Genomic DNA, 23,457 nt, shown 5'->3' with positions numbered 1-23,457 from the left:
ATGTTAGGTTTGTATTGCGAAAGTTAATTAAGTTTTACTCTTTCTCTATTTTCAATTTACAATATTAGAAAAAAGCTTATTAAATATTCAGAATTAGAATTTGAGTAGTAATATAAAATATTCCAAAATAGTCATAATTCCAAAATAAATAAAATCAATAACGTGATTTCATAAAAGGAAATGTTTCATCATAAAAACAAAACATTTGTAGTGGACCACTCTTTCCTATGTAGAGTGCTTGGAATTCCTTTAAGATAGATAATGGTCACCGTAAACAAATTCTTCCAGCCAATCAATAAAATGAAAGTTGTAAAATAATTACAAATAAAATTTCTATTAAAAGAGTATATACATGTACACGATATATATTTTTATATTATTATATATTTAAGTTTATGATTAAATTGGTGTAATCTATATTAATCGAGTTTCAACTTAATTGAGAAATTATCAAAAATCATTACTTTTATAAAGTAACAAATATTATTTTTAGGGTATTTGAACGGTTATGTTTCAATTTGACAAGATGGTAGTGTCCATGTTACATTTAAAACAACCAATCACAGGTCTCAACTAGTACCATAGGCGAGTTCGATGCTTGAAAGATACACCTTGGACACATTGGAAAACCATAGTTGCCTCTCGCCAATCTTGAAAGAACATGTCTACAAAAGAAACAATTTGGGAAGGTTGAATCACCACATTCTTCCAACACAATACATCTCGGTGGGACCAAATACTCTAAGAAATAGTGAGAAAGCATTTGCTACAATAGGAGTTCGAAAGATGAAGAAAAGTAATACATTAAATCAGTAAATGAATTATGTGCATAAACCATGCCAAGACTATTCTAAATAGTCGCAACAGTTGAACAATAAACAACAATATGATCCAAACTCTCATTTTCCACACAACTAGTGCAACTTGGATCAATGACGCAACTCTTCTCAAGTAAACGACTTTTACTTGGGGTAATATGTTACAACCCCGCCATACAAAGGATTTAATTTTGATGGAAGAGTTAAGTTCCAAAGTTTCAACCAAGAATCCTCAACCACAAACGACAGTATGTTAGTACTAATTTGAAGAGCAACATGATAGTAGGACTTCACATTGTATCGACCATCCTTAGGAAAATGCCATATAAGTTGATTCGATGGCTTAGAAATCAAAAGAGGAATGCTAAGAATTTGCATAGCATGTCGAGGCACCAAGAGTCCTTCAACGAGAGAAGAATTCCAACTTGAACCATCATTATTCAACAAATCTTTCACAAAAAAATTGTAAACCCCCATAAAGCCTCAAATTCAACAAAAAAATCATCATCATTAGGTAACCAATGATCCTCAACTGAATACAGTTACCATCTTCAATCTCCAACAAAGACCTTTAAAATACAAATTTAAGGCTACAAAGACACTCCTCCTAATGAAAGAGTTGAGATTTTGAAAACCCATACCACCATGTTTTTTAGACACGCAAAGCTTATACCAAGAGGCCTAATGAATACCCTTTTTCAAACTTGACCTTGAACCCTACCAAAAGGAATTCATCATTCATTAGAGTTCCTCACAAATACGTAAAGGGATCATAATTCATGAAGATGCTCATGCAATAAACTAGTAATACTTGGACTAATGTTTTAATAACAATCTTTTTTTACCAATAATGACTGTGAGAAATTGGCTCTGAATCACTCAAAATGGAATAAGAAGGTTGTCTTCTATGCTAGCTTGTATTAGAGCTAAGCATGATACCAGAAATTTGGAAATTTATAAGTTAACCCAAAGCCTCTGTATATGTTGAAATAATACTTTTAACAATTTGAAACTCTAAATTAGCTGCTTAAAGAAAAAAAAAGACATCATTCACAAAAAGGAGGTAGGAAACATAAGGGTTTCCCCTGCAAATACAAGCCCCATAAAGCTCTTCATGCACTTTCGCTTGTCGAAACAAAAAGCTTAACCCTTCTGCACATATGATAAACAGGCAAGGGGATAGAGGATCTCTCTAACACAGACCCTTATACGGGATAATGAGACCAATTTACCATTCAGAAGAACCGAATATTGACAAGGGAAACACATAACCTCATCCAACTAATCTATTTCGCATCAAACCCAGCTTAGTCAAAAGAAAACATAAAAAAGTCCCAACTAACATTGTCATATGCCTTATTGATATCTATTTTCAGAGTAACCTCACCCACTTTTCCATGCCCTTTGCTCTTCATATAGTGAATGATTTCAAAAGCCACTAGCACATTATTAGTTATAAGCCGCCTAAAAATAAAAGCTTGTAAAGGCGAGATGATCTTAAGCAAAATAGTTTTCAATCGATTGGCAAAAGTTTTAATAAGGATCTTATAAACAATATTGCACAATATGATGGATCAAAGATCCTTCATACAATCGAGCTTTTTTTTTAAGATTAAGGACCACAATAGTTGTTGGAAAAAATTTGGTTCGAAAATGACTTTCTTGCACAGTAGAAAAATAAAAATTTTGAAAATCAAACCGATTTGTGATATTTATCTTTTTCCCCAAAATACTACATGTTCTTTGAGCGAGACGGATCCTAAATGTTTATGACTTTTAACTGAACGGCCTTCTCTACTATTCTCATATCATAAACTGCTTCGAGGGTGAGCTTGAACAATTTTTAATCAAACATAGAACCAAAAATAACTGGTAGAATTGTTATTCTTGAAAATAGAATTTATACTTAGGAATAAATTTTGATTATTTTCGAGCAGAATAACAATATTGAAAACTTAAGTAGAACTTTTGTTCTTGTGGTGGTTTTCTAACCCTAGCGGTGCCATCTATCTATAGAAAGAGGAAGTGAAACCCTAAATATAACACCCTAAACCCAACCTAGACGGAAAGACCAAGTCTAGGATGTCAAATGAACTTACCAAAAAATAGATACACTTAAAGCCAGTTTAATTGATACATAAATGTCTTAAAACCATCAACCATTCAACATAATTAGATCCTAAAACTTACAGTCGAAAATAAATAACAAGTTTAAACACACACACATATATCTAAAATAGAACCATTAGATAACTGAGTCCCGTGTCCGTTGGCCGCTTAGTTCTAGGAGGTTCCTGAAATTCATTCGATCTAGTTAGTATGTTGCAACCTAATGTAAAATATAAATACTCAACGTACGTAAAATAACTCAGATATCATTGAGAATTCAGATACCACGCTCAGTCTTATTCGATCAGATTAATAATTCATAATAGTTTCGAATACAAAGCAATTCAAATACACAGCATATCAGACACAAAAACATATTTAGATGTAAATACAGATAAAAATGTAGTTATCGTACCCCCATCCGCAATACACCATCTCCGACCAACCTAATAAACTAGTATGTATATAATACTCGTCTAGCCTTACACACCTCATAGTGTCGATACGGCACGTTGCAGTGTTTACAGTCTCACTATCAGATCAGATATAATTACTGGTGGTTTGACCACCAAATTAGTATAGAACACTTCTTTCAATTTATAATTCCCGCCCCATGCAAATATAGAGAACAGATAACTAATATATATATATTCATGTAGATACAATCATATAGTTTCAATATAACAGAGGGTTGAAATTCTTAAGAATTGTCTCATACAGTATGTAGAACCAATTTATAATTATGATAAAGCAGATAATATAGATTAGTTTTGTTTTTACATATCCTACAGACGACATACACTCGCCTCGTATAACAATTATGGCATTAACAAAAATTTAACGATTCAGGCTCACATGCCCGTGTGGGTGCTCGTGTGACTCCACACGGCCGTGTGGCTGCCCGTGTGCCCCTACTCACTAAGTCAATAAGTTACACGATTTGGGCACACGTCTATGTGTTACCTATAAACCTCACACAGTCCCACAAACGCTAGTGTCCCCTACCTGTGTATCCTTAATACATAAATAATGGGTCACACGGTCTAGACATAAGCCCGTGTGCCAACCCGTGTGACACTACACCTTAATATCTTACACATGGCCTACCACACGCCCATGTAGCTTATCTGTATGTCTCAAATATGATGACAATCAATTACACGGCCTACATACACACTCGTGTGGTAGCCTGCGTACCGTCAACTATCCCGTTTTTTACAAAAAAATAGAAAAAGAAGGGTTTTGATACCCTACCTGAAACAACGACGACCCAGAAGTAATTCCAAGACTCCCAAAGCCTAGAAACCAAATTCAATTACTCAATTAATAGAGATTCAAAGGGATACGCTAAATCACAACAACAATCAATGTCAAAACCTTCAACGCACAAACTCGAAACAAATAAAACTTGCTTACCGAAAGTTCAACAGTGCACACTCAAGTTCTAGATGACGAGAGAAGCATTAGGCATCACTTGACCTTCCCCTAACCTTCTGTAACCACCAGCAAACAAAGTAAAACAAAATCGATCAACACCATCACTTTGGGATTTCAAAGAATTTCAAAATTCATAACTAACAACCAGAATTACTACGGTTTAATCTTATCTTTAAGCACCAAACAATCAACAGTACGACATAATTCAACAATTAACCTAACAAAAAGTTATATGAAGAGAAATTCAAGAACGATACCAAAAAGAAAGAAAAAAATAAAAATAAAAAAATAGTGAGGGAAAAAGAAGTTAAACGTATAAGGAAACTCATTTAAAATTCCAAAATCGGTATTTACGGAGAAGTGCAAAAATAATATTCCTTAATGCCCACGCAGAGATTTGAACACAAGACTAATGAAACAGACAGATGATTAACCATTGAACCACTAGGCTCATGGTTGAGACATCAACGCACAGAATTTAACTTATGTGACATATGCAAGTTTAAAATTCTATCAAAGAATATGGAAAACTTCAAAAGATGTGACTCGAACCTCAAACTTTCAATGAGCAACCAGAGTACATTACCACAAAAATACCCACATTTTTATTGACACAACCTAATAAGAAAACTCAAATTTTTTGGGCGTTACAACTCTCTGCTCCTAAAAGAAAATTTCAGCCTCAAAATTTACTTGTTTCAAACAGATGCGGATATTACTGGCGTATCAAATCTTCAGGTTCCCAAGTGGCTTCCCCGGTACCGTGATTCCACCACAAGACCTTAACTAGAGGTACAATCTTCTTTCAAAGGACTTTAATGTCCCACTCTAAAATCTAAACTGGTTTCTCCTCGAAGGTTAGATCAAATTTCACCTCAATCTCTTCTACAGATACTATGTGTAAAGGGTTAGATCTATATCTTCGCAACATCGAGACATGAAACATGTCGTGCATCAAATCAAGTTTAGGTGTCTACTCAAGTTGATAAGTAACTGGTCCAACCCATTTTAGAATACAGTAAGGTCTAATGAATCTCGAACTTAACTTACCCTTTCGTCCAAACTGAAGGACCTTTTGCCACGACGATACTTTCAGAAACACCTGATCCCCCACAAAGTACTCAATATCTTTTCTTTTTAAGTCAGCATATGACTTCTGTTGGTTAAAAGTAGCTTTCATATAATCTTGGATCAATTTAACTGTGTTCTTAGTTTCAGATACTAACTCAAGACCCAAAACTCGCCGTTTACCTAACTCAATCCAACATAGAAGGGTACGACACTTATGACCATACAGAGCCTCGTAAGGTGCCATCTGAATGCTAGATTGGAAACTATTATTATACGCAAATTCAGCTAACGGTAGGTGATCCTCCCAACTACCCCTGAAGTCAATCACACAACTCCTAAGCATATCCTCTAGAATTTGAATAACTCACTCAGATTGTCCGTCGGACTGAGGATAATACACAGTACTGAAATCCAGTCATATACCTAAAGTCTCATGCAGTTTCTTCTATAACCGAGAGGTGAAATATGAATCCCTATCCGTAATAATAAAAAATGGGACTTCATGTAATTTCACAATCTTAGACATGTACAGTTTAGCTAACCTCTATAGCAAATAATCTGTTCTGATTGGAAGAAAATGTGTAAACCTAGTCATTCAATCAACAATGACCCATACTAAATCTATTATCACACGCTTTCACTTCCATTAGGGAATCTTAACCGGCTGAAGAAGCTCTAAAGACAACTAATGCTTAACCTTGACCTTCTGACACATTAGACAAAGAAAAACGAAAGTAGTTACTTTTTGCTTCAAACTAGACCACCAATACTTTACTCGTAAATCATGGTACATTTTATTCCCACTAAGATGCATAGCATAAGGGCTGTTATGCACTTTCTGCAAGATCAATTGTTGTAATTCACGATCTTTAGGCATACAAACCTGACTTCTGAAGCACAGAACCCCATTACTGTTCAAGCCAAATTCAGAAGCTTCACCAGACACAACCTTTCGTAACCGCTGAACTCAAGACTCATTATCCAACTATTTAGCTAGGATCTGATCAAACCAAGGTAGTTTAACTTGTAATTCAGCTAACAAACTCCCGTAATAAAATAAACTCAATTGAGTGAGCATCACTTGCAAATCAGACATCGCTCAACTACTAAAAGTGTCGGCTACCATATTAGCCTTACCAGGATGATACTCTATGGTACAGTCATAGTCTTTAAGTAGTTCAACCTGTCTACATTGTCTAAGGTTCAACTCTTTCTAGGTTATTAGATATTTGAGGCTTTTTTTATCAGTGTAGATAATACACTTCTCACCGTACAGATAATGTATTTATAAATCTTAAATGCAAACACTACTGCAGCTCGCTCAAGATAATGAGTAAGATAGTTTCCCTCATGTGACTTATGATGATGGGATGCATAAACTACTACCATACCATCTTACATCAAAACACACCCTAAGCCAAAGTGCAAAACATCACTGTAAACCACAAAATCTTTACCTAACTCAAGCTGAACTAAAATAGGAGCTTATGTCAGAACGGACTTGAGCTTCTCAAAGTTCAAATGATGTTCCTCAGACCACCTGAACGGGGTGTTCTTACGCAGTAACTTAGTCATGAGATGTGCAATCAGGGAGAATCCCTCGACTAACTTGAGGAAACTCTAGAGTTCATATACATTCTTCAGTTGTTTCCACTCAACTACAGCCTCAATTTTCTTAGGATCGATTTGGACCCCCTCGGTGATCACAACATGCCCAAAAAGGAAACCTCAGACAACCAGAACTCGCACTTAATAAACTTAGCATACAATTATTTCTCATGGAGTGTCTGTAGTACAATACGAAGATACCCATGCTTGGTTTCAATCTTTGAGTAGATCAGAATATCGTCGATGAACACTACCACAAACCGATCCAAATATGACTTAAATACTCTATTCCTCAGGTCTATAAATGCAGTCGAGGCAGTCATTAAGCCAAAAGGCATAACTAGGAACTCCTAATATCTGTAACGAGTCCTGAAAGCAGTCTTGAACACATATGTCTCATTAACTTTGAGCTGATAGTAACCAAAAAGAAGATCAATCTTGGAAAACACAGAAGCTTCGTAGAACTAATCAAATAAATCATCGATTCTCGGGAGTGGATACTTGTTCTTGACTGTTAACTTATTCAGTTGACAATAATCAATAAACATTTTCATTTTACCATCTTTCTTCTTGACAAACAACGCTGGCGCTCCTCACGGAGACACACTCGGTCTAATGAACCTCGATCGAGAAGCTTTTGAAGTTGAGCTTTCAGCTCAGCAAGCTTCTTCGATGTCATGCGATATGGTGCAATCGACACTAGAGTTGTTCCAGGCATCAGATCGATACCAAACTCAACTTCCCAATTTGGTGGTACACCTAGCAACTCATCAAGAAAGACATCCGAGAAGTCCCGGACAGTCCGAATGTATTAACAGACACTTTAGCTGAAGTAGAGTCAGAGATGAAGGCAAGGTAGGCCTCGCACCCTTTTCGGACTAATTTCTCAGCTACGAGGGGGATATTACATTGGCAAAATAATCTCGATGCTCTCCTATCATAACTATCTCACAGTTCTCTTCCGTTCTCATAGTAACCCTCTTAAAGGTACAATCGAGACTGACTCAGTATTCGATGAGCCAATCCATTCCCAGAATCAGATCAAACTCCCTAAAAGGTAGTTCCATCAAATTAGCCAAAAATGCAACCCCCTGAATCTCTAATGGTACACTTGTGTAAACCTTGTCAAACCAGACGAACTGACCTAAAGGATTAACCATAGAAACCTTACTAGCAGTAAAATTAGCAAAAATATCAAATTTAACAGCTATAGTAATAGCTATATAAGAATGAGTAGAACTTATATCAATTAAGGCACGTGTGATATGACAGGCCAGTGTGTCAAAGCCGTGTGATTCTTAATAGAATATTGTTTTCCTTACACGGACACAAGGCACGCCCGTGTCCCATGATTGTGTGGCACAATGCAGGCTTGGTTTAAGCCATCTTACCACCCATTATAGATTAACCTACAACAAGGAAACAAACATATATGTACAACCCAATCAACCATTCTTTATTCTAAAACATACATCATTCATTCTCATACCAAGAACTCATCAAACTTACCTTCTTCTTTATCCAATTAAGACATACCATAGTTGTAAATTAATATCCCATATCATAAGCCATTATCAAATATGAGTTCAAAAACAAATTAGCTAAATCTCATGGCTAACTATATACATCATAAAACATACTTCACAACTACTAGCCTAGACATGCCATACTTCAAATATTTACATTTTCAAAAGTACCAAAATGAGATCGATAGTTTGGTGACGATCCTCGACTATTCTAGAGCCTTCAGTAGCTACGATAACTATAAAACAGACAGTAATCACACATAGTAAGCTTTCAAAAGCTTAGTAAGCTCGTACTCAAAACATTCATAGTATATAAACATAAAATGACAACCTATGAGTATTTGCACAATTTCAATCCATATAGCTATATCAACTCAATGATTCATATACATAACACCATTACCACTTAGGCATTATACATATCTGAAGCTTCTCGTACTTATTCACTTTTGTACTTACCTCATGATGAATGTAATAAGACTTTCCATAAGTTATTCATGTTTTACACATCAGCACACTTAGTGCTATAAGGTTAGCCAAAGCTAAATATTTCCACACATTTAGTGCCATCTCGAATAACCGAGACTAAGTCGATATCGCACACTTAGTGCCTCAAGTAGCCGAAGCTAGTTAAATCGCACACTTAGTGCTAAAGCTAGTTTAAATCGCACACTTAGTGCTAAAACTTCCTTTCCATCACCATATTATCCAATTCAGTTATATACAACCTATGTATAATAAAGACATCAAAACATACTTAACATCATATTTTAAGTACGAACTTACCTCGTACTCGTAATTTGTCGACTCGAACTATCTACTCGATAACTTTCGACTTTCCTCAATCTAAGTCCAAATTCTTCCTTTCTTGATCTATAGGTTTTCAAAATTAACCCTTTTATTCACCAATTAATTCAATTCAATCCATAAACACATATTTAGGGCATTTTACAAACTAGCCCTCATATTATCACATTTCAACACTTTAGTCCCTATTTCACAATTTCACAAAATACACAAAATTTGTTTGCACACAAGCTTAGCCGAATTTTCATGGCTCTCATACAAGTCCACACATTTCATTTATTTCACATTTTATTCCCTCAAAATAACATTTTCACAAATTAGCCCAATTTGCTCAGATCCAACTAAAATCCAAAGATAAAACATGTAAACTCAACATCAAGCTTTCATATTTCACTATTTAACAACACAAAACTCAGGAATTCATCCATGGCACATTTTCAAATCATCAAAAAAATCAGAAATTGAGGCATGGGATTTATAGTACATTTAGCAACGATCATAAAAACGTAGAAATTATCAAAAACCGAAGCAAAAACATACTCGAATTAAGTTTCCAGCTAGCCGAACCCCAGAACTCTTTATCTTTTCTTTTTGTTCTTCAATTTTTGACACAAACAAAGCATAAAATGCCTCTTGTCAAGTTTTTTTATAACATATATTAACTGATTAAACATTTGACCATTATAACCTTTATTAAACCATTATAATTTCACCTAACACATGCCCTTTTATGTCCATTCAAACTTCTAATGGTCAATTAACCACATAAGGACCTTTACTCTAGAAAGCCAACTCAAATAAGCACTTAAACATCTAGCACACAGCTTTTATATTTTATGCAATTAGGTCTTTTTTGCAAATTAAGCACACAAACAGTTAAATTTTCACTCGAGACTTTCACACATGTCAATTCACTTATCAAATACACGAAAATTAATAGTAAAATATTTTTCTAACTAGGATTTGTGGTCCCGAAACTACTATTCTGACTAGGGTCAAAATCGAGCTGTTACACTAAATGTAACAACCTAAACTCGACCTAGATGGAAAGACCAAGCCTAGGATGTTAAATGAACTTACCAGAAAAAAAGATACACTTAAAAGTTAGTTTAATTGATACATAAATAAGTCTTAAAACTATCAATCATTTAACATAATTCAATCTTAAAACTTAAATTCAAAACTAAATAACAAGTTTAAGCACACACACAATTATATTTAAAATAGAACTATTAGATGACTGAGTTTCATGTCTGCTAACCACTTAGTTCTAAGAGGTTCTTGAAATTTATTTAGTCTAGTTAGTACGTTGTAACCTAATGTAAAATATAAATACTCAACGTACGTAAATAACTCAGATATCATTGAGAATTCAAATAGCACTCTCAGTCTTATTTTGATCAGATTAATAATTCACAATAATTTCAAATACAGAGTAGTTCAGATGCACAACAGATTAGATACAGAAACAGATTCAGATGTAAATATAGATACAGATGAAGTTATCCTACCCCCATCCACTACACATCATCTCCGACCAACCTAACACACTAGTAGGTATATAATACCCGTCAAGCCCTACACACCTCATAGTGTCGGTATGACACGTTGTAGTGTTTACAGTCTCACTACCAGATCAAATATAATTATGGGTGGTTTGACTACCAAATCAGTATAGAACACTTTCTTCAATTCAAAATTCCCGTCCCATGCAAATGCAGAGAACAAATGACCAATATATATATTCATGCAGATACAATCATACTGTTCTAGTATAACAGAGGGTTGAAATTCTTACGAATTCTCTCATACGGTATGTAGAACTAGTTTGTAATCATGATAAAGCAGATCATACAGTTTAGTTTAGTTCATACATATCCTACAGATGGCTTACACTCGCATTATATAACAATTATGGTGTTAACAGAAATTTGGCGATTCAGGCTCACACGCTCGTGTGGATGCCCGTGTGGCTCCACATGGTCTAGCACACGACCGTGTGGTTGCATGTTTACCCATATTCACTAAGTCAGTGAGTTACACGGTCTGGACATACGCCCATGTCCCCTACTCGTGTGTCTCTAATACATAAATAATGAGTCACACGATCTGGACGCACACCCATGTGCTAGCCCGTGTGACACTACACCTTAATATCTCACATACGGGCTACCACATGCCCGTGTAGCTTGTTCGTGTGTCTCAAATATAAAGTTATTCAGTTACACGATCCACCGCACGGCTTTCTATACCGCTGCGTGGCATACCCGGCCTGCAACATGCCAGTGTCGCAGCCCGTGTGCCATTTGCTGTCCCGTTTTTGACGAAAAAAATGTAAAAGTAGGGTTTCAATACGCTACTTAAAACAAAGATGACCCAGAAGCAAATTCGAGACTTCCAATGCCTAGAAACCAAATCCAATTACTTTATTAATGGAGATTCAAAGGGATACGCTAAATCACAACAACAATCAACGTCGAAACCTTTAACGCACAAACCTGAAATGAACAAAACTTGCTTATCGAAAGTTCAACAGCACACACTCGAGTTCTAGATAACGAGAGAAGAGTTAGGCGTCACTTGACCTTTCCCTAACCTTCCGTAACCATGAGCAAACAAAACAAAACAAAACCAATCAACACCCTTACTTTGAGATTTCGAAGAAATTCGTAATTCATATATAACAACCAGTTTTACTACGGTTTAATCTTAACTTTAAGCACTGAACAACCAATAGTATGACACAATTCAACAATTAACCCAATAGAATGTTATACGAAGAGGAATTCAAGAACGATGCCAAAAAGAAAGAAAAATAAAATTAAAAAATAAAAAAAAACAACGAGAGAAAAAAAGTTAAACGTATAAGAAAACTCATTTAAAATTCTAAGTTCGGTATTTACGGAGAAGTGCAAAAATAGTACTCCTCAATGCACACGCAGAGATTCGAACATAGGACCAATGAAACAGATAGATGCTTAACCATTAAACCGCTAGGCTCATTTATTGAGACATCAACGTACATAACTTAACTTATGGGACACATGCAAGTCTAAAATTCAATCAAAGAATACATAAAACTTCAAAAGATGCAACTCGAACCTCAGATCTTTAGTGAGCAACCAGAGTATATTAACACAGAAACACCTACATTTTCATTGACACAACCTGATAAGAAAACTTACATTTTTGGGGCGTTACATTAGTTGAATTAGTATAATACAAATAATATTTATTTAATAGAAAAATAATACCTTAGTTGAATTAGGAGAGAAGGGCAGCAACCCTAGTACCCCTCATGCTTGTCATGAGGGGTTTTGGGCTTCTCCTGTATCAGGTCCAATTATATGTGTTTCCTGGATTTTTAACCCAGCCTTTTATAATTTAATCTAACCCAATACATATTTTTCTATTTCCTAAAATAAATCTTATTTATTAAATTAATTTAAAATAATTAATTTTCCAATTAAAATAGTTTTCTTAACCAAATTCTAATTCCGTTAAAATCATGACAACTTTACTGTAAAAGAATCTATGAGAAATATATTTAATTTCTATATTCAATGGATTCACAATGACCAATTAATTTAATTTAATTTTCTAATTTCAATTAATTCTCAAGTCATTTCCATACTTAAATTAATCATATCTCTAAAACTTTTAACAAGCTTGTGAATACAATTTTTGACATCCTAAAATTAATCATGCAACTTGATTCATGATTGTCAATAATCTCTCGGATCCATGCTTTAGCTAATTATTTTGAATCCATACATGATTTCTTCAATATATACTTCTTATAATATAATTGCACAAAAGAAGATGCAACATGAAATAACCGGTTAAAACTTTCTATGCATTGTAAAATCTTTTTCTTTTACCTTTCATCATCACTTCCATCATCATTGGAATTGTCAACCATACTCAGTATTTGTGAACAAATTCTATATAAAAAAAAGCATAAACAACTATTGATAAAACTAGATTACACATAAATAAATAGTCAAACAAAGATTACACATGGATGGCATTTATAAGTCGCATAGTAGATATCTCAATACCTAGAAAACTAAAAATTTTTGAGCTCTTCTTCATTTCCATTTTAAGCCACCAAGGTCTAATATTGTTATTAGTTGATAAAAACACAATTCGCTTGTCCTTATTTATTAATAATTTCATTGAGAAAAAGTATAGCGGACCAGCTTCTGGAACTTCTACCGACAAGCTATTAAGCACTTTGATTGCTTGTGGAATACCATATGGATCCATAACAGGGGTCAAACTAAATGTGGCTTAATCATATTGTTAGTTGCACTGCATAAATTTTCAATTTGACTGGACAATCTTGCAGCCCCTCTAATTTTCTTTTAGGATTTCTTCCTTCCAATTTTAAAATGTGAAGTTCATGCCTCAAATGTTTTTTTTTATTTGTTTCCATCAAAATCACATCCCACTTGACTTGAAATGTGAACATCATTTATCGCATTTTCTTCCTCATTTTTTTCAAGTATTTCATTGTCAACATCCTCAAAAAATTCACTAGGGAGTGTACCCGAAGAAGGTGCCCATTGTAATAGGCTAATTTTGGCCTGGGCCCCCAAAAAAAGAAATAACCGAAGCCAAAGGATGCAATTGGTCGAAAACAAGCCAAAAAGGACCAAATTGAAAGACAATATTAAATTGTGGCCAAATAAAAAAGATGGAGAAAGCCAAGGAGTTATCAAAATTTGTTGACTTGGTAAAAGGCTAAAAATAGAAAGATTTGATTTTGATTTTGATTTGATTTGATTTTATTATTAAATTAGTTAATCTATTTTTTAGTAAACCCCATGTATATAAATAGGAATTTTTTTTCTTTGAAAGGGATACTGGGATGAATTACTTTTGTATTCCTACTTCAATTTGGAATTGGATTATTCTCTCTTTTCCTATTTCCATTGAAATTGAATTATTTTCTTTTCTCTTTCAATTACGCGGGAATTTTGTCCATTTCTTTTCAATTTCTTTGTTTTTTCTAAATTCGTCCAATTGCTTTTAGCCCTTTCGTTTTTTTATTGTTTTGCAATTAAGTTTTTTTTGCCCTAAAATTTGTTTTGACTGCATTTTGGTCCTCCTTGAAGCTGTGCGTTTTGGAAGGTGGGGATTATTTTCCTTTTGGTCCCTCTTTGTTATTCGCATGTTCAAATTGGTCCATTTCCTTTTCTTTATTTTCAATTTGCCCCAAAATTTTGCTTTAAGGTTAGATTTAATCTTTTTTTTTATTTTCGCTATTTTATTATCAAATTAACTATTTTAATATATTATTGCTATTATTATTATGTTTCTATTTATATTTATTTTGTTATTCTAATGCTATTATTATTTATCTATTTATATTTCTACTATTATTATATTTCTATTTATTATATTTTTATTTCTATTTATATACTAATATTATTTTCATTACTATTTTTCTTATATATGTTTTTTACTTTTGTTATTAACATTCTATTTATTTATTTATTTATTTTACATTTTTTATTATTATCTATTTTAACTTTTTATATAATGCTTATTTCAAATTTTTATACATTATTTACTTTAATATTTTCATATATTATGTATTTCAAACTTTTTTCACACATTATATATTTTGAATTGTTGATATATTATTTTTAAGGAGTTTTATATATTATTTTATCTTGAATGGATAATAATTTTTTTAAATTATTTTATACACTTTAGATCGCTTTTATAATATCCATTTTAAATTCTTTTTACGTATCATTTGCTTAGAATTGTTTTATATTTTATTTTAGATTTTCTTACTTTGTATTTATTTGTTATTTGTGATTCATTATTATAACATTTTGTTTATGAATTATTACTTTGCGTTGTACATTATTATTCCATCGCATTTTATTCGTTTAAAAGGTCGTGTTTTAATATCGTTTAAGTTTTAAAATCATTTTATTCAAAAGTTTTCAAAATAAGGCAATACTCGGCATTTGGCATCTTCGAGAAGATTGTGCCCTAACTTACTGGGTCCTAATTTCCTCGTTGAATCTAAGTAACCAAGTACTCCTTTTTCAATCAAAACGCATAAGTTTCAAATAAAAGCTTATTCTCAGGAATTCGAGCTATTGTATCCTAACTCACTGGATATGGCATTTTGTATCTCGAGATAAGGATTTCTAAAAAAATAAAGGCAATGTTCTATGTTTGGAAATTCGAGAAATCATGCGCAATCGTACTAGGTTTCGATTTACCGTTTGACCAAATAGCCAAATATCTTTTTGAAATTTTAAATGCATGAGTTTTGGAAATTATAAGATAATCTTGTACCGGGGGTTCGAAATGTTGTGTCCTAACGTGCTGGATATGATATTTTATTCCTTCTAAACTAGAGAATCTCAATATCTAATTCAAGTTATCCAAACATTTTTAAAGGAATTGTATTTTAAATTCTTCTCAAGTTTTCAACATTAGGGCGTTAATTGATCAATATGGTACCAATTTTGGGCATTGCGAGGGTGCTAATCTTTATTCGCGCGTAACCAACTCCCGAATCTGTTTTCTAGCTTTTTGTAGACCAAAAATGTTGTTTTAATAAACCAAAATCCTTTATTAAAATGATCGATCACAGGGTGACCCGATCACACCTAAACAAAAAGGATTGGTGGCGACTCTATTTTCGCTTTAAAGTTGACCCACTTTTTCCAAACTTAAAAAAATGGTTTCGACACCCATGCTTTATCACCGATGGCATCTATCCCCATGAACATCTAGTTTAACTTCCTTTCGAATTCAGGATTAATGCTTGAAGTTCTAAATTTTTGAGCTTCAGGCACAACCTACATATAAATTGATAGTTCAAAAATCATATGATGCATCAATGGTTCCTTTTATAGGATTCCACCATAGATCAGTATCTTCGCCTTTAAGCTTTTTCCAAGCCTTCCATTCTTTTTTCAAGGCATCCCACCTATTTTTAAATTGTCTTTTCAAATAAGCCTTATATGTTTCATTCTCGAAGATGACCATTATTTTCAGCCATCCCTCTTTTGTGAAATGAGTATTAAGTTTATTGCCTTTCAATATCTCTTTAATAAATATCTCAGAATATTTTTGTCAATCTCTAATCTCACATTGCTTTGATCTTTCTCACCACTAACTTCAACGACCGAAGTACTTTTCATCTATTATATAAATATATATGATCACATATAGAAAATTGAAAATTAATATTACAAAAAATTCTTAAAATATAAATAAATAATCTTTAAATTTAGTTTGTATATATCAATCATCCCTTGCATACAACAATACTATTTTCGTTTGTTCATGAATTTCACCAAATTTTTTGGCTAAGTATTTTACAAGTTAAATGTTATGTATATGAACAATATCTAAAAGCATACAAGTGAGAGTTTAGCTAGGCTCATGCTTTCAGTGGACGTACTTCTTCAGCCAGTGAAGCAAACAATGTGACAGGGAATCATCAACAAACTACTGTACATTACACTATCAATGAACACAAAAGCAAATCCTATATAGCTTGTCAAGACCTAAGAACAACAAAGTGAATAGAAGGAGACCAAACAAAACCCATTTTTAGATGGAGACTAAAGCCGTTTACCTTTCACGGAAAAAGTAGAAAAGGAAAAAAAGAAAATAAAAAAGCATACATTGAAGGAACAAATATCAACAGATGTATCTTTGAAAAAGAAGGGCAAGGTCCTCTTCCATTGCTACTTCACAAATCGGACTTTTATTCAAAGAAAATGACAGAAGGGAAAGTAGTTCAAAGAACTCTGCAAAAGTTGAAGGACCAGAGAAAGGGAAACTCGGGAAAGTAGTTTAAAGAACTGCTACAAAAGTTGAAAGAACTAGAAAAAAAAAGTTATTTTGGTTGGTGTATAGTAATAAAAAATACCATCTGTGTGTTGAAGTAAAGGTGAAAAGTAATTCGACACCCAAAAGTGATTTTGCAGCAAAAGCTCAAATTTCCTGCTTCCGCGTTTGGCCAATTTTTGGCTTTTGAAAAACACTTCTTTCTCTCAAAAGCGTCTTATTTAGGAATACTTTTTCTCTCAAAAGCATTTTTTATCTCAAAAATAATTCTTAGAAGCATTACTAAACTAGCCATTAATACTTTTCTTCTCTGTATTTAAACTCATAAATTTAAAATTTGATTTCGAAAACTAAAAAATTGTTGTTTTAATGTTTATTTTAAAAAAAAGTTAATTTATTTTAAAATTTCATTAAAATCACAGTGGAATAAAAAAAAATAGTGACGACTTCTTTATTTCAAAAAATTGGTCAAACTATTTTTAAGAATTTTAAAAATGGTCACAGAATGTATAGTACATATTCAAATAATTAGAATTAAATTCATCTCAATACAAAATAGAACAGATGGAAACTCGAAATATAGTAAAAAAAGAGCACAAACATAATAAAACTTAAAAAAAAAACCACATATAATATTTGCAAAATTAGAAAGCTATACCTTTATATTATAAAACATTCATAAAATATTATATTTAATAGTTTCAGAAAATCAAATCTCCATAGAAATACTCAAAAACTTTTATACTTTATAATATTTTGAATAGCTATGATTTTACTTGAAAGATAAGATCACATTGGCAGGAAAATAAAAAAAGTCCATAGTTGCTGTTTCAAGACTTTAGAGCATGACTTCTCTATTAAAAATCCAACTGAAGGGAAGACTTGACGCTTGCTTTGCTCTTAATTGAAATCTCTCTTCCAATTTTCTAATTTTTGGAGCAAGATTACATACAAAATCCTGAGCTTTACGCCCATCAGCTGAAAGTCCAGTTAATTCCTTCACGTTCCATCGATCCACCAAGAACTCCACAATATTAGCATAGTCGGAAGCAGTGTAAACCCCAAGTCTTTGTGCAACAGCCGAGAAGTGGTCGAAAAGGTTTTCGTCTTGCCCATCGTACATCAAGTAAGCAGGCATCGTGATTTTCTTCCTCATCATGTTGGCAAAGGCTCGAACGGTTTCGTCAGGATCTACCTCAAACAGCTTGTCAGTAAGTTTGGTATAGGCTGTCTCGTGCCGCTTTTCATCCGCGGCAATGAAACCACATATTTTAGCCAACTCAGTGTCCCCATACTCCTTAGCGAGTTTTGCAGTGTTTCCATGGGAAATAAAAGTTGCCCTTTCTTGGAATGATGTGTAGATGGCTCCCAGATATGGGTTGTTTTCGCTCTTCGAGTCCTACAAATATAAACTCAGATTTAGCTTAATTGGTTCTGAATTAAATAATAAGATAGTGGAGCAACTGGCAACCATCTCACTTACCATTCCTGAAGCAATCAAATACTGGATTGTCTTCTCGATTTGCCTCATGTCGACCTTTCCGGACAAGTAGAGATACTTATTAAGTAGATCGCCATGCCTGTTTTCTTCAGCGGTCCATGCCCTCGTCCAAATGGCCCAAGGAGTAAGGCTAGCACCTGTTTCATCACTAGTTCCATCCATGGTGTTAAGCAACGTCTGGTAAGTTGGAAGGGCTTCCTCTGTGATCATATCACCAACCAAAACAACAAAGTAATCATCCGGGATCTCCTTGGTTCTTTCCTGTATCTCTTGGATTTGATCATAGAACCCATCAGACGTAGGATCTGGAAGAAAATCCTGGGGTTGCCAATTGTTGTCAATTGGCTTTAGGAGACTTAAAAGGTTTTCCTCTACCCAGTTCTCCAAAGATTTAAACACCTCGATCTTTTGCGGGGGCATCGAATGTGTGAATTGAACATGCATATGTCGCCGAGGCATATATGTCTTTTTCAGATTTTCACCTTCCCTGGATTCAAATGTATATCTTTTGAGTTACTTTTATATGTCTTCCACTCAAATTTCGATTCATAGTTTCTTTTACAGTTTACAAGTATTATAAAGTAGTATTAAATCAATATTAAGCACAAACAATAGAAGAATAAGAATAATTGGAACTAAAATTAGCTCACTACATTAAACTTTAGATATTGAAGGCTCACATATAATAATTATATAACCTATCTAATAACTCAACAACTATTGAAAATAATATTATAACTAAAATGGTTCATTCACATTTTGATTCACGTTTTGCGGTGAGTTAATTATTTATTTATGTTAATTTATAAAATAAAAAATTGAAAATTAAAGTACACCCTAAGTCTTTATATACTTCATACATTTTAAATTTAATCTCTTTACTTTTTGGTTTTAAAAATCCATTTTAAAATTATATATAACTATGTAACATTTTAATCGAAAAGTAAATGCTATTAACTATTTGAACTAATTAAAAACTGTATGACTTATTAAAACCAAATTATGTTAGAAATTAAACTATAAGGACCATATCTCAAATTCAAAAACAATAGAGGGACCAAAATTGAAATTGAACTGTTTTTCTATAATGTAAAGAAAAAGAATAAAGACAACATGGCAGATTCTTGTGTCCATAGGACTTTTAATGTGGTATTTTGAAATAAAAAAAATTATTTGGTAGTTATATAACAATAAAAATAACATTAAAAATACTTATTGGAATTTTTTTTAAAAACACTCGTTCAAACTTGTCATTGTAAAATATTTTTCTATTGAAAATGGTGTTCTCACATCAGCAGTTTGGTTGAAATATTTAGCAATATTAACTATTTATACTTATTAATAATATTATAAAAATAGAGGGGCCAATTTATATATAAAAAAGACTTAAAGTATATAAATTAAATCTCAAGTTTCAACATAATTTAGAGACAAAATTTTAGTTTGATTTATGGGAAGTTATGTGTCAATTTTTAAAATTTTTATGGCACTCAAATTATATATAGCAACATAATATTTTAATAAAAAAATTAATAGTAATTACTGTTTGAACTAATTAATAAATTTATAAAAATATAGGGACAAGCGTAGAGATTAAATCGGGAAATTAAAACTAAAATTTAACTATTTCTCTAAGATAAAAGGAAAAGAAAAGAGAAGCCAAGAAGGACACGCGGCAGATGGGAACAATGATGAACATTACTTTTATATTTAAGTAAATAGATTGTCACGAAAATATGATACGAAGAAAAATACAAGTAAATATTAAATTTTTTTAAAAAAATTATAAGATGGTAGAAGAAATTATTAAAATCTTTAATGTGTATGCAAAATCAGATGATATTTTTTTATGGATTTTATAATTTTATAAATCTTTTAATAAATATTAAACATTTTTATAAAGTTTAATAAAATTTTTATCTTTTTAATTTTTGTTTACATTTTTTAATATTTAAAACCGCATTGATAATTAACTTAGACAAATGGCAGTCTAAGTTCAAATGAATGTGGACATCCATTTTTTTAATTTATTATTGATGTGTATTTTTAGTAATTTTTTATAATTCATTAGGATATTTCTGATTTTTATTTTTATTTTTAAAATTTTAATTATTATTATTATTATTATTATTATTTTTACCATTTTTAATAGTTATTTTTACTATTTTTAAATAAAATTTATAAAATTTTAATATTTTAAGTATTTTTATTTTGGAATCAACAAAGATCCATTTTCATTTTCACAAGCCATAAACAGTGATAGTTTGACAAATTCATGAAAGATGAGATAAATCTATAGAATAAAATAAAGTATGAGATATTGTCAAAAGATTCAAAATGAGTTGGATACAAATATCGAATGATATAAAGTTAGATTTGTTGTCAAAGGTTATCCTAAAAAAAGATAATACTAATTATAAAGAGACATTCTCACTAGTCTCTAGGAAAAACTTTTTTTAAGAATTATTATAGTGTTTAATACCTCAACGGATGATAGTGAAATTTTATTAAATTTCATTCAATGAAAATGTCAATTTTCAAGTTTGAAAAATCAGTTAACTTGCAACAAGTTTTTAGATGTAATCCAAGTATTTTTGGGTTGAATTATCTTTATAGTGTTCGAAGATCTATTTATTAGTTTCGAAACGCACTTTAAATAATTCAATTTCGAGTTTGAAAAGTCAAGTTATGGCCGTTTTGTGTTTTAAAAAAATGTTTTGTAATATATATTTAAAAAATTTACATTTTTTAATTTTTTTATAATTTTGTTGTAATTCTCTAACATTTTTTTTCAATTTCTTTAAAATAAAAATAATAGATAATATATAACAATTTCTAACAGTTAAAAAGAAAAAAAACTAAATTATTTAATATAATACTAATTTAAACAATAAAAAATTCAAAAACTAAATTTAGAAAAATTACCAAAGTTCTTAATTATTTTTCTAACTATATGTACCCAAAAAATCTCCTACTACTCTATACGTTGTATCTAAACCATTCACACCTGTCCAGAAGACAAACAAAGCTCTCCTTTTTTTATTTTTTCTTTTTTAAATTATGGTATAATTTCTGTTTTAGTTCTTAAAATATGCTAAAAATTTAAATCTATATCTATATCTATATACCTATATATAAAACTCATGCTGACACGTGGCACACACCAAGTTTCTTTTATTCTTATTATTATATAAAAATAGTTAATTTTCAATAATTGATCCTTCTAAAATGTTTAAATTAGATATTTAATCCTTATACTTTAATTTCTAATATAATTTAGTTCTATATTTTTATAATGTTATTAATTAGTTCAAATAGTTAATATTGTTAACTTTTCAATTAAAATGTTACGTGGTTATATATAATTTGAAATCAATTTTTAAATCCAAAGAGTAGAGAGATTAAATTCTTTAAAATAAAAGTAGGAAGACTAAATTCTAAATGTATGACTTATAGAGACTTAGGATCATAGTTGTTTGAACCGTATTGCTTGGTCACACTGGGAATCAACCAAGGTACCAGTTTGGAGAAAGGTATTAGGTCGATTGATTCGTAAATAAGTACAGACCAATTGAACCAAGCTAATAACTGCGATTATTAATTTCTTTTATGTTTTTTTAATCCAATTTTTCGAATCAATGACTTAACCAATTTAACTGCCGGTCCAAATTTATTAACTTTGTTTAAAATACATTTTAATCTTTAAATTTTTATTTTATGATTTGATACAAATAAATATTCACCCCAACACAAACTGTGAGTGAACTGTTTTTTTTTTTAATAGAAAATTCCAGCCAAGAACCTAAGCTCAAACACATTTTTCAACATATTTCTTTCTCTCTATATATCTATTAATATGAAGTAGAAAGAAAATGATGAAAAAGGAAGAAAGATAAAGAAGATGAAGGGGATATTGAAAAAGGAAGACGCAGCACTAACTTGGAGGCAGAAGGGAGAGTGGAGGCCATGAAAAACTTGGGAGATGAGAAAGTAGCCATTGCCGGAAGACCAAAACATAGGAGTTTTTGTGGGAAGTGATTCAATTTCAACGCCATTCTTTCTTTATTTTCTTTCAATTTCAGTTTTGGTTTCTTCTTATTTGGGAATTTCTCTTTGCTTTCGTCTGCCTCTCAATTTTCTCTACAACCGGGAAATCTTATTTTATTAAACTAACCCAATTAATACTCCTATCTTTTATCACATTACCCCTAATTTTGGCTTTAATTACCAATTCAAATCTTCTATCTTTCTTCTTCTTTCTTTTTAGGCCAACTTACAATCTTACAATTCTGATTTTATGCAATTATACACACACACAAAAAAAAAAACTTTAATTGTGATTATGTCAATATAAAATGGAGAAAGGATTGTATGAAACAGTGACGACACGTCATCTGTATTCCTTTTTAATAGTTTTATGCCACATCAGTATTTTTATCCTGAATTTCAGGATTTTATCCTGAATTTTAGTATTTTAATTTGGATTTAATTTTTTTCAGGATAAAATCCTGAAATTCAGGATAAAAGTACTGATGTGCCATAAAACTATTGGAAAGGGATACAAATGACGTGGTGTCACTGTTTCATACAATCCTTTCCCATATAAAATGTTGTTATATTGTTAATTTTCATTACCATAATAATTTATTAGTATTTTTATGTGATAATAATATAAATATTTTTAATTAAATATTAATTAATATAATAATATATACATGTGAAATTAATTAATATAGTCATATTTTTA

General features: G+C 31.7%; 1 protein-coding gene across 1 annotated transcript; it reads right to left on the bottom strand.

Annotated features, from left to right (window-relative positions):
• Positions 1-17,935: 17,935 nt before the first annotated feature.
• On the bottom strand, positions 17,936-22,868 carry LOC107896779 (stearoyl-[acyl-carrier-protein] 9-desaturase, chloroplastic). The gene is made up of 3 exons (XM_016822052.2): positions 22,650-22,868; positions 18,693-19,197; positions 17,936-18,608 (listed from the first exon to the last, which is right to left on the bottom strand). The coding sequence occupies exons 1-3, from the start codon at positions 22,763-22,765 to the stop codon at positions 18,048-18,050; spliced, it is 1,182 nt and encodes a 393-aa protein (XP_016677541.2). The 5' UTR covers positions 22,766-22,868; the 3' UTR covers positions 17,936-18,047.
• Positions 22,869-23,457: the final 589 nt, after the last annotated feature.

This window comes from Gossypium hirsutum, chromosome A10 (genome assembly GCF_007990345.1).
Source record: "Gossypium hirsutum isolate 1008001.06 chromosome A10, Gossypium_hirsutum_v2.1, whole genome shotgun sequence".
Taxonomy (NCBI): domain Eukaryota; kingdom Viridiplantae; phylum Streptophyta; class Magnoliopsida; order Malvales; family Malvaceae; genus Gossypium; species Gossypium hirsutum.
Note: the sequence above shows the minus strand (reverse complement) of the source record. Positions and strands in the feature narration are given on the sequence as shown.